Source organism: Oncorhynchus masou, chromosome 23 (assembly GCF_036934945.1).
Source record: "Oncorhynchus masou masou isolate Uvic2021 chromosome 23, UVic_Omas_1.1, whole genome shotgun sequence".
NCBI lineage: Eukaryota > Metazoa > Chordata > Actinopteri > Salmoniformes > Salmonidae > Oncorhynchus > Oncorhynchus masou.
The window spans coordinates 26552451-26565718 of record NC_088234.1 but is presented as its reverse complement, the minus strand read 5'-3'; the positions used below and the strand labels follow the sequence as shown (position 1 = coordinate 26565718).

Genomic DNA, 13268 nt, shown 5'->3' with positions numbered 1-13268 from the left:
GTTCTCTCTCTCGTTCTCTCTTTCTCTTTCTCTCTCTCTCGTTCTCTCTCTCTCTCCCCCTCTCTCTCTCCCCCTCTCTCTCGTTCTCTCTCTCTCTCCCCCTCTCTCTCGTTCTCTCTCTCTCTCTCGTTCTCTCTCCCGTTCTCTCTCTCTCTCTCTCTCCCCCTCTCATTCTCTCTCTCTCGTTCTCTGTCTCTCTTCCCCTCTCTCTCTCTCGTTTTCTCTCTATCTCTCTCTCTCCTTGGAAAACGTGTTAATTTCAATTTAAACAGGGCCGTGTCTACCAGAGAATGTGTGCGTGTGTGCTCTTAAAGCCTCCTTCCGGCCTACTCTGGGTTTTTTTGAGAGCCCCTTCTCTAGGCCTCCTAATAGACCAGTGGAGGTAAGAGGAAATATGTGCCCGAGCTGCATGGAGGCCTCTCTCTCTCTCTTTCTCTTGCTGCTCTCTCTCTCTCGCTGCTCAGACAAGACTAACAGAGGCTCGACTCCTGATCGTACAGTATATAGGAGAGATGAGAGCTGCAGTGAAAGAATGACAGATTTCTTGTCATACATGATTGATTGATTCACGAGCACCGTCAGGATACCAGAATTCAGCTCAGGTTTATTGTCTTCTGTTGATTTTTCCAGAAACTAAAGCATAACGAGCTGGGTGAGCTTCGGTGTCTGAATTCAAATGTTGCCGAAGAGTGCCAGGATAGATTGCTAACTGAATCTGTAGAACACTTTAGTTGACAATAGGGCACTTGGCACTATATTGACCCTGACATGAAAGTTCATGTCACCTGCAACATTTATTTACACCTCAGACCGAGAGATGTCTTGGTCATCTGAATCTTGGGGGGTAGATGAGGTATTCCGTATTCTTCTCAGCAAAGTATTGACAGTCTAAATAATCTGGTGCACCCCCCCCCCCCTTCGTGGACAATTGAGACTTTGCATTGATTTACTGTTGTCTGTCTAAACCTAATGCATTCACTGCTCCTTCACACTAGCAATCCCAGAGAAAGAGGACGTATGCCATCATTTCCCTAGCGAAGGTTTGTTCATTGGATTGAGAATCTGAATGCACTGTTTTTTTTAAAGTGGCATTGTATTCAGATTACATGTGTTTTGTATTGTCTTGCTCCCACTTCTGAGTCTTATATAGTCCCTCACGCTAGGACCCAAAATAAAACACTCCCACACTTGCATGATGCCGTTCGGGCAGGAAATGGGTCAGCAATCCATTAAGATGCCATTAGATAATCTAATTCCGATGGCTTAATCCTTAAATGAAGCCAACTAGACACTGGTGCTCCACTTGTGTGGAGGAGAATTAGTGTGATTTGGGGCTGTGGAGCTCTAAGATGGGGCTAAAGGAGACCATGGGTGAAGGTAGGGTTGTGACCATGAGGAAAGTTGTTTTTCTCATTAGTGATTGTGTGAAGCCACGTGCAGACCTGCGTTGGGGAAGGGAACTTGGGCTTAATGAATGACATCCCCCAACTCAAACATCTTTTTAGTATACAAAGAGTCATTTGGAGAAATAGAATAGTAATATGGGTTGACTAAAGAGATCCTGTGATTCTATACGTAATTGTATGGGATTGACAGTGTGATGGACTGTATAGTACCTTTTCATGTGTCTACTCTGTCTTCACCTGAGAAGGCCTTTAGAGTTGGACACGGAGGGGGAGAGAAAGAGAGGGGGTGTGTGTGTGTGCTAGGGAGAGAGGAGGGAAGAAGAGAATGCTGCAGGGAACTAGCCTGCTCTGAGCTTTCTTTGTTCAGCAAGGTAGGAAAAAACGTAATCTCTCATTTCCTGTCAGATGATTTTTTTGGCAGGAGAGAAAGAGAGTGAGGGGGAGAAAGAGAGAAAGAGTGAGTTAGAGACAGATAGAAAGAGTGAGTTAGAGACAGAGAGAAAGAGTGAGTCAGAGGCAGAGAGTGAGTCAGAGGCAGAGAGTGATGCAGAGAGTGGGTGTGTGAGAGGCAGAGTTAGAGGCCGAGGCAGCAAGAGAGAGGGTGAGTCGGAGGTAGAGGGTGGGTGAGTCGGGGGCAGAGGGTGGGTGAGTCGGAGGCAGAGGGTGGGTGAGTCGGAGGCAGAGGGTGGGTGAGTCGGAGGCAGAGGGTGGGTGAGTCGGAGGCAGAGGGTGGGTGAGTCGGAGGCAGAGGGTGGGTGTGTGAGAGGCAGAGTTAGAGGCCGAGGCAGCAAGAGAGAGGGTGAGTCGGAGGCAGAGGGTGAGTCGGAGGCAGAGGTTGAGTCGGAGGCAGAGGTTGAGTCGGAGGCAGAGGGTGGGTGAGTCGGAGGCAGAGGGTGGGTGTGTGAGAGGCAGAGTTAGAGGCCGAGGCAGCAAGAGAGAGGGTGAGTCGGAGGCAGAGGGTGAGTCGGAGGCAGAGGTTGAGTCGGAGGCAGAGGGTGGGTGTGTGAGAGGCAGAGTTAGAGGCCGAGGCAGCAAGAGAGAGGGTGAGTCGGAGGCAGAGGGTGAGTCGGAGGCAGAGGTTGAGTCGGAGGCAGAGGGTGGGTGTGTGAGAGGCAGAGTTAGAGGCCGAGGCAGCAAGAGAGAGGGTGAGTCGGAGGCAGAGGGTGGGTGAGTCGGAGGCAGAGGGTGGGTGAGTCGGAGGCAGAGGGTGGGTGAGTCGGAGGCAGAGGGTGGGTGAGTCGGAGGCAGAGGGTGGGTGAGTCGGAGGCAGAGGGTGGGTGAGTCGGAGGCAGAGGGTGGGTGAGTCGGAGGCAGAGGGTGGGTGTGTGAGAGGCAGAGGGTGGGTGTGTGAGAGGCAGAGGGTGGGTGTGTGAGAGGCAGAGGGTGGGTGTGTGAGAGGCAGAGGGTGGGTGTGTGAGAGGCAGAGGGTGGGTGTGTGAGAGGCAGAGGGTGGGTGTGTGAGAGGCAGAGGGTGGGTGTGTGAGAGGCAGAGTTAGAGAACGAGGCAGCAAGAGAGAGCGAGAGTTGGAGGCAGATAGAGAGAGAGAGTTGGAGGCAGATAGAGAGAGAGAGAGAGCGAGAGTTGGAGGCAGAGAGAGAGAGAGAGAGCGAGAGTTGGAGGCAGATAGAGAGAGAGAGCGAGAGTTGGAGGCAGATAGAGAGAGAGAGAGAGCGAGAGTTGGAGGCAGAGAGAGAGAGAGAGAGCGAGAGTTGGAGGCAGAGAGAGGGAGAGAGAGCGAGAGTTGGAGGCAGAGAGAGGGAGAGAGAGCGAGAGTTGGAGGCAAAGAGAGAGAGAGAGTTGGAGGCAAAGAGAGCGAGCGAGAGAGAGAGTTGGAGACAAAGAGAGAGAGAGTTCAAGAGGTTCGCGGCAAAGAGAGGAAGAGAGTTGGAGGCAAAGAGAGGGAGAGAGAGTTGGAGGCAAAGAGAGGGAGAGAGAGTTGGAGGCAAAGAGAGGGAGAGAGAGTTGGAGGCAAAGAGAGGGAGAGAGAGTTGGAGGCAAAGAGAGAGGGAGTTGGAGGCAAAGAGAGAGAGAGAGAGAGAGTTGGAGGCAAAGAGAGAGAGAGAAAGAGAGAGAGAGTTGGAGGCAAAGAGAGAGAGCGAAAGAGAGAGAGAGTTGGAGACAAAGAGAGCGAGCGAGAGAGCGAGAGTTGGAGGCAAAGAGAGAGAGAGGGAAAGCGAGAGTTGGAGGCAAAGAGAGAGAGAGAGAGAGCGAGAGTTGGAGACAAAGAGAGAAAGAGCGAGAGTTGGAGACAAAGAGAGAGAGAGAGAGAGAGAGAGAGAGCGAGAGTTGGAGGCAAAGAGAGAGAGAGAGTTAGAAGCAAAGAGAGCGAGCGAGAGAAATTAAGAGTGAGAATGATGAAGGGAAGGGGTCCAAAGAGAAGGGAGTAAGGAGGAGAAAAAAGCCCTGCCCAAAATAGCCTCTGTCTGGTGTTTTAACCCTTTATAGGACTGGATCTGGCTTCTAACATTTTCCACTTAAAAATGTAGTTGTCAAATGTTCTGTTTCTCTCGCGCTCTTTCTTTCTTTCATTCTTAGTCGCTTTCTCTCTCCTTCCCTCCTCTCCTTCACTCTTTCCTTTCTTGTTTTATTTTCTGAGTCGGGGGGTCCCCACTCCTCTCCTCTCCTCTTCCACCCCGTTAGCTCGTCTTCCTATCCCACTGACAACAATAATCAACTTTTTTCCTTCTCTCTCTCTTTATCGAGGAAGTCTTACATCTGCATGGAAACAGTGGAGGGACTTGGTATAGTGTTGGCCTATAATGTAGCAATTGTGCAAGACAGGTATTGCAGATGTGGTGGGCGGTGGGGGTAATTGATTAATTATTCAACATGTACGTATCATTGAGCCCCTTGAGAACAACACACTGTTTGTTTCGCAGGCAGACCGCGTTTTCAGTTTGCGCCTCCTGCGAACAATCGCTGTGTTGTGTTGCATTAGCGTGCGTTGAATAGGGATTGGGCAGATTTGTAAAGACCCCAACTCCCCCCTTCTGTAGCACCATTGATCAACATGGAGAGGGTCTGTTGATATGGAATTAGGTGTGATCCTCGCTTGACATCCTTCTCAGAGGAATCGGTGGAAAACACCGGAAGCGCTTTGTCTGACTGTGTCCCCCTCGAACCATAGACTGATTAGACTAGACATAAGGCCTTTACATCATTCCTCCTGGGTAAAGCAAACGCACTGGGCAAACACTGGTTGAATCATCGTCATTTCAAGGGAATTACTTTGAACCAACGTGGAATCGACGTTGAATCGATGTCTGTGCCCGGTGGGAAGTGATTGGGTGAGAGGGATGATTCTATAGTGGACTTGGGACATGCCGTTGTCAAATGGTCTGCATGAACATTTTGTTGAAATAGGTTTAGGGGACATTCATTAAACATTGCCATAGAATCTGATTCGTAGAAATGTGATTGGCGGTACATAATAATGACGGATGTTAACAGCACATTATGCTAATTACTCAGAATTGTGTTCTACCTACCTAACAAAATAATTGGATAGTTGAATATGGTTTTTAACACTATGAATAAACCCTTTTGTCCCCCCCCCCCCCCTCAGCTGACTATCCCTCTAAAGTGTAACGGTTAATTTAATAGTGATGTGTTACAGTATGCAGCAAATGTAATGACTTGCTGCAGAGCACTTCATCATTGTGAGTGTAGAGCATCTGATTGGTGCTGTTGTCTTATCTCTACTCAAGCTTTCAAAAGCTTCCGATGCTCAATGCAGGCGACTCAAAACCCGCTTCTGTTCTCTCCTTTTCTCTCTGTTGTGTTTCCACAGTCCTGGTACCTGGGCGAGCTTAGTTCCATTCCAAGTCACGAACGGGACTCCGATTCTGCCAACAAATGTCCACCAGAACTACAGCATAAACATCATTGGTGAGCCCCCCCTCCTCCACACAGAGGCAGAGAACTGAAGACCCGTCGGGGGGGAAGTGTCGGCAACGGGGGAAATAATCAGCAAGCAGCACTTAAAACAATTGCGTTTGTCCTTTGTCCCCCCCCCCCCCCCGCCCTCCACCCTTTCCTCCCCAAACCCCTCCTCCCATCGGGACATTGGCCAAGAAGACTTGAGTTGGTTTGGAGCGAATCTGATCCGGTCCGCTCTAGCTTAACCCTATGCCATGCCAGTCAGTCATTGTGTGAGAAGAGCCTTTCCATTCAAAATGCTGTGACGTATTCTGTACAAAAACATTTAGATGCCTTAATATTTAGCATGACAACTCTTAGTCTGACGGTGGTGGTCTTCTTCTTCATTCTGTTGTTGGGAGTTTTTAACCTTGGTTTACAAACAGGGGAAGTGATCTGAAACACACAAAGGCTGGCTGGTAGTAGATTACCCGACTGTAAGTTATTCAACTCTGACCTTTACCCCTTCTGCAGAAGAGGCTCCCAGGTCAAACTATTGACTATGTAACCATAGGAACAAATTGTGAATTCAGTGTTTTTTCTTCTTCTTTGATTTCAATTTACTGTGATATTTTGTCTGAAACTTGTTATCCTGTTGATTCTGTACTGCTATCCACTTAAAAGTTAGTTATACTCCTTAGAGTTGTGAACTCTTACTATGGTAAAAAAAGAAGAGAAAGACACTATATTTTTAGGTTAGCGATTTGACCCGTTTTTTAAGAATTCGTATCTCCTTTAGAAAAGGATTTTAAAAAAAGACAAAAAATGATCTAAAAATCTCGAAAGAGGCAAGTGCAATTGAATTTTTGAAGGGAAGCTATGTCTGTCAGCCCTAAGACTCTAAAGGAAGGAGGGTAAATATGAAACTTTGTTGTAAAAAACATAAACGTAAAAAGTTTTTTTTTAAACATTTGATTTGATTTCAGTCGCATTTCTGTGTATCTAAATATGGAAAGTAAAGAATACTAAGCCTGAAATGCAGTGATGTTTGAAGGTGCGCATTAAGCTACCTGTGCAGAACTGAATATGAACAAGACAGCACTTCTATTAAGCCCTACTCAGTCTCATGGGGAGCTTTTTATTTATTGTGAGAGAAAAAAAAATACATTTTTTTTTTTTTTTATTGAAACACACGTAGTGTATAAAATGGCATCTGAAATCAAGAACATATGCATTTGGCCATCAGCTTATGAAGCTTGTGTTTATAATATGACTTGACGAGGGAAAAAAAAGAAGAAGAATGCAGGCTGTTAAAGTCATTCATAAAAATGTATGTGTATGTCACAAAAAAATCTACACTTTTGTGCAATCCTGAACCATCAAGGTTGCAGAGGGTTGCACATTTTGCTTCTTGAACACTCACATCACAGATACAGTGGTGTCAGTCCCTGAAATCTAGGATTGTGCACGGCAAGTCTATTGCCTTGGCCTCTCTCCAAGTCCAGATATATTTCTATGACAAATCTCTCCAATACTCTTAATTTGCACGATGACATACTAGTCCACATTACGTGCCTTGCCTTTTGAACATAGAGACATCACTACACTTGTTTTATTGCTGCATTTATTACCATTATAGAAAAGAAATTAACATTTTTATGATAAGATAATTGTTTTGTACTCTGAATGACAATTGTGACATTGTTGATTTGTAACTTTTTCATTTACTACTTTATCTCACAGTTACGTTGCATATCAAGGCTGTGTATCGTCGCCGTTTTAAAGTTTATAATCAACCATCATTATTTTTCAGTATTTTCGGTGGTTTTTTAATAACCTTTAATTTTTGTTATTGTTTTTGTCATTTTGTTTTTTTGTTTTTCATCTTCCAGTTACTATCGGGGAGGGAGGAATTCAGATGTATGAAAATTATGCAATACCAACTTTTGCCTATGTAGGTAGTGCTTATAGATACGTCAACTATTAGAGGCTAGTTTGGAGACTATTGTAATGCATCTATTTTGTTGATATTGTTGTTTTTGTTGTTGTTGTTGCTGTTGTTGTTGTTTTCCTTTTTTAATTGACCAAAGTGGGGACTGCTTTCGATGCAGTGTATGACAAGGTCTTTTTTAGTGTACTGAGAGATGGAGAGACGTGTTTCAGTGTGTTTTGAATTCTTGGTGGGGGAGGGAGGGGGTATTTTCTCGAACCTTACAGTTTGTCTGTAAAGAATGCACCCGTTGGTCTCATATGGCTGCAAAGTCACTGATCTGTCTACTGTGACAAAATTTACTCTTTTTCTTTCAACTTCCCATCTGGGGTGCTAGCATGTGAGATTGACTAAGCTCGTTCTCACAGGAGAGACGGCTTGACTTGAGTGTGACAATCATTTGACAACAAAAAAATCATAATATTCACATTAACCTTAATCAGGCCTGCAATTTCAAGCTGAAATCATACCGCGTACTTGTGAAAAGCCAACACTTTGCTCATACCGCTTCTACGCAGGAAGCTATATTAGCATTAACCCTTAACAATCATCTGTGCCATTCTATCAGTCGCTGTGTGCAATTCCCAAGTAGATGCCTTAAACTATATATAAAGTTACCTGTTACACATGTGCTACAATCAACAAACCGACAAATGCTTGTGAGACCGGTCAAATCAGAATACAGGAAGTATTTGGAAGTAGTCAAATTTATGCACTAGATCTGTATAAATCCCAGGGATAACTCTACCCATTTGGGGGGAGTTATTTTATCGCTATAGGGAGCCTTGTATTTTATCATGTAATAAGCTATCGACTACAGAGGAAGGATATCTACTATTTTCCTTGTACTCTGTACGGCCAGAAGAAGAAGAACAAAAATGGAGCCCTTGCATAGCACATAGGCATTGGTTAATCGTCTTCCCCAAGTGTGTTGTGTCAAATATAGAACTCGTTCATAATAAATAATAATAAAAGATAAAAAGTCGTACATATAAGAAACAAAATCAAAATCTCAGGCGTTACGGGGCATTAAGAATTCCAATGATTACTCTCCCACTTTGTATTATGATAAACTACTTTTAGAACTCAAATAGACACTATCCACATTGATGTTTTGTTACCTGTTTTGTTACCTGCCAGAAAGTATATAAAACATATTAAACTCAAGTCAAGCTTATTCTCTCCTCCTTCACCCAAGACACTTATTCTGATTTTGTGAAGAAAGAAAAAAAACTTGACAAAAACAAAAGCCACCCCCCGTTCTATTTGCACTGTTCTGCCTTTTTTTTTGTGAAAACGTAAGTGCTTTGCAGCCTCTGGCCATTGGAGACCCCACTGAAGGACATTTTCCGTGAGTCAAGTGTGATAGAAACGTGTCAGATGCGGTGTTGAAAATTTGGGTAGAAGACTGTGTGTATATAAAAGGTGAATACTGTGGTGGCGTCGATAGCAGTAGTCCTTTGGGGTCCGTTTGTGTGTGTGTGTGTGTGTGTGTGTGTGTGTGTGTGTGTGTGTGTGTGTGTGTGTGTGTGTGTGTGTGTGTGTGTGTGTGTGTGTGTGTGTGTGTGTGTGCTTGTAAGAGAGAATGTATGAGGGATAGAGAGGGTAAAACTACACAACGAGCGAAGATGAGGGTATTTCTATTGAGAAGCCTGCCTTATAGGCAGGAGTTTGTACACTGTAGTCTTTTTCAAGATTTTTTCTTTGACGCCCTTGTTTGTAAATGTTTTCAAACATCTTGGGGAATATGAGTCAATTCCATTTTATGAAAAAAAGAAAAAACAATAAATTGGTTGCGGAGGCAGGACTTGAGTTACAACTCTCCAGCTTTCCCCAAATAATCAAAAATAAAAGTATTTTATCAATTTTCCATATTCCTGTATTTAGGGGAAGTATCCTATACAGAACCCTAAAATGTAAAAAAAAATATGTTTTTTAAAATTGTGTTTAGTGCTTATAAACTTTCCATTTTGGAAACATTTCAGTAATATTTTAAATTCTTGTTTTTGTTAGTGTGGCCATAGTACAGAGTGTGATGTGATTATGTGGTTTTGAATCCATGTCGGAGAGCGAGAGAAATAGAGGTTTGATTGGGGTTCTATGTTTAACGGTAGGGGATATCTATTCATGTCACTTTACAATAAAGTCACCTGATTTGAGCCTACCACCAGTGAATACCAGGGTATTAAGTGACATCATAGGTTGTTCTACTGTGCTAAAGTGTGTTGTGTCAATCGTACGTAAGTCCTCCTTTAGAAATGTGCCGTATATCGTTTCGCTCAGAAAAATCGTAATTACAGGATGATGCAACAATCCGTGAGAAGTTTGGCGCTAGCATTTGACAATGTTTTGATATGTCTATTAGGGTTTTGGAACAGGCATGTGTATGGAACATCAAGCAAGTAGTTCCGCTGTGAGGATTGGTTGATGTAAGTCCTTTGTGGCCCCCAGGCATCACACATTTTTGCACTTTCCATAATTTAACCTACATTTGATTCAAGCCCTTCAAGTACTCGTATAGAAATTGATCTTAGATTCTCCAGACCTTTTATATCAGTGTTTCACTCATGGTATATCTTTCATAGATGTACAGGTATTGGCAGTTTTTTTTGTTGCACACATTTTTTAAGGTAATATTTATTTTCAAAGGGCTACTTTAAATTGATCATCTCTGGACAGTATGTACACAGGTGAAACCATTTTCACAGAATGGCATGTAGGCCTACAGATAAGAAAGGCTTGGTAGAGATGAGTAATATTCAGTTATGATTGTTGAAAGCTATCCATGGTCAACCGTTCAGTTAGTACCTTATGCAAGGAGGACCAGTGGCAATCATGCAATATCTGTGTAGTTCTAGTTACTGAATGTTTAGTGCTCTAGGGTCTAAGAGGACAGATGGATGGCCGAAAACGCTTTCAGGAGGTGTGTTTTTACGCAAGCAATAGACGTGTTCCATATATTGATTATTAACATCAGGTTGTTGTTGTAAGCAGGAAACATAAAAACCAGCATTTTATGTATTATTAATCACCAAACAAAATATATTATTAATTCAGTGCCTGTTCAAGCTCACCGTGTCAGTGGAGTGTCCATTGTTAATAAATCTGAAATCTGAAAAAGTTCAACAACTTAAAATGAAGCGGTATGTTTGGAGCGCCTTGGCGTGTTCTCCCAAATCTTTTGTTGTTTTGGTTTGAGATGTGGCTTCACAAGAGCTTTTTTTGTTGTGCTTCATTCATTTGAAGGTCTTGGTCAACTGGGTGCACACGTCTCATGCTTGCTCTTTGAGGGGGAAAAACTATGTGTACATGTCATTTGGACAGTGTATTTATTTGGATTGTCAATTGCTACATTATGTAAACTAATGTCATTTAGAAACGAATGCTTGCAAACTTCTCCGCAGGGTTGACTTCTTATGGGTCTTGTGGCACTTTTACTCCCTCTGCGCACACATTATTACGATGGCGAATCACTTCAAGGTGAATTAAAAAACACAACAACAACAACAACACCAACGAAATAATGTAACAGTCTCCAGTAGTGAATTGTAGTAACACTGCAGGTGTGTGCAAAAGGTCTATGTATGTATTGAATGTATGTTTTAGAGAACTTTTGAAATCTTTTTGTTTATATCTTATTTTACAGTTTAGGAACCACAGGTATCCGTTGTGAACTGTATAGCGAAGGCCTTGATATCCCTTCTTTTTTTATTGATTTTAGAACATTAAAGCAGTAGGCAATGCCTTTGAGATGGTTACATTTGGTGCAGGGGCTAAAATTGCCACAAGATTAAAATCAATGTAAATAAGGCTCAACATTTTTTTGTGATTGTTACTGTAATATCCAGCCTATACTGCTAGCAGCTGTTTTTACTGCAGTCAATTACTGGAAGCGGATATATTTCCTATGCAAAACTGTTTAAACAATAAAATGAGCTATGCTACAAAAATGTCTGTTGTATTATGTCTTCTCTGTGTCAGTTAAACATCTCAGGACCACATACTTCCATACAACTGTACCTTTTCATTTTGGAATAGTTACTTTGTTTTAAGTCAACTATTGGAGACACTCACTTGGCTAAATGACATAACTCAAAATGTATGAACTGTTCGTTCTGTGGTTGAGACGTCAATCACAATGAACGAGATAACATGCCTAGAGCATCAACGGACTTCATCACTGCATTCAAAAGGGTTGCAGGCATTTTTATTTTATCAAACCGATTGAGAGCAAGGAAAGGGGGGAGATTGGTACGGAGAAGTTGTGTGGTTATATTTCAAGCTAATTGGTTTCTTTGTGGGTGTCTACACATTGGGCCTTTTAACTTGGAATATTCTGATATATGTTGAGTTGGGAGCTGACTGCAGACAGAGGAGCTAGGGATGTATTTCCCCATGTGGATCACTATGACACGACCAGTCGTTACTCAAAAAAAGTAATATTACTTGTTACTTCTTTCAACAATAACAAATTACTTGACTTATTACTCCCTGGGGAAAGTAATTATATAACGTGCTGCGTGTTCTCACTCAGAACAATGTCAATGTTATGTAGGCCTATACACCAACACAAGTAACCTAATAATGACAGACACAAAATCTCCTATACACCCAGCTACAAGCTTGTTCAGCTTTCCCTGGGTTACAGCCTTGGTTGTTTGGATGAGGCAGGCCTACAGTTATCTTCAGCAGCAGTGATCAAGGGGTCTATCGCTACGAGTTTTGTCTTGGCGTGTTACTTTTGCAGGTGCTTCAAGAGATTGGAAGTTGTGTTTCTAGCAGTGGAGAGGTGTTTCTCACCTGGGCACAGTAGACGTTTAACAGTCATATTAAATTTGTCTTTCTTAACCAATCAAAGTAATGGGAGTACTTCCAAGCGGAGAAAACGTTTCAGACACAATTTGTCATCTCCCTTGGCGAGAGGACGTCAGACTTAGGACGAAAAAAATTTGAAACTGGGCGGGGGGGATTTTCAATATTGCACCACAGGGAATAATAATCATCACAAATCAATAAATCAAATCAAATTTTATTTGTCACATACACATGGTTAGCAGATGTTAATGCGAGTGTAGCGAAATGCTTGTGCTTCTAGTTCCGACAATGCAGTAATAACCAACAAGTAATCTAACTAACAATTCCTAAACTACTGTCTTATACACTGTAAGGGGATAAAGAATATGTACATAAGGATATATGAATGAGTGATGGTACAGAGCAGCATAGGCAAGATACAGTAGATGGTATCGAGTACAGTATAAACATATGAGATGAGTATGTAAACAAAGTGGCTAGTTAAAGTGGCTAGTGAAACATGTATTACATAAGGATGCAGTCGATGATATAGAGTACAGTATATACGTATGCATATGAGAAGAATAATGTAGTGTAAGTAACATTATATAAGGTAGCATTGTTTAAAGTGGCTAGTGATATATTTACATCATTTCCCATCAATTCCCATTATTAAAGTGGCTAGAGTTGAGTCAGTGTCAGTGTGTTGGCAGCAGCCACTCAATGTTAGTGGTGGCTGTTTAACAGTCTGATGGCCTTGAGATAGAAGCTGTTTTTCAGTCTCTCGGTCCCAGCTTTGATGCACCTGTACTGACCTCGCCTTCTGGATGATAGCGGGGTGAACAAATATGTATTTGGATCAATAACTGTAATAGGAAGGGAATGATAACGAATGTAACAAAGTAACTACAGTACAACCTATATTTGATCAGTAACTGTAATATTATTACTCAAACTGAAACAGTACTCTGCTATATTATTTGTTACAGCAAAAAGTAATATATTTACTGTAACGCATTACCCCCAACACTGGTCATGACTATGAAACATTGAACTCCTAAGCCCTTCACACAGACCTAATGGGATTCTGGACATTGCATAAGGCACAAAGCAGGCAAATACTCCTATTAAAGCCAAGCAAAATCCCATTGCTATGCTCTACAATATCATCTGCCATCAAAACCCCCATCGCTGTGCCCACAACATAAGCCACTGCAAA

The 13268-nt window shown here is 42.6% G+C and overlaps 1 protein-coding gene across 6 annotated transcripts in view; it reads left to right on the top strand.

Annotated features, from left to right (window-relative positions):
* LOC135510641 (nuclear factor 1 B-type-like) overlaps positions 1 to 11205 on the top strand; it is a 104898-nt gene extending 93693 nt beyond the window's left edge. For all 6 annotated transcript variants that reach the window (XM_064931721.1, XM_064931722.1, XM_064931725.1 and 3 more), the window contains one exon: positions 5198 to 11205. In XM_064931721.1, coding sequence (XP_064787793.1) covers positions 5198 to 5333 — 136 coding nt within the window. In that variant the 3' untranslated portion in view covers positions 5334 to 11205. The remainder of the gene's footprint in view (positions 1 to 5197) is intronic.
* The last annotated feature ends 2063 nt before the right edge of the window (positions 11206 to 13268 follow it).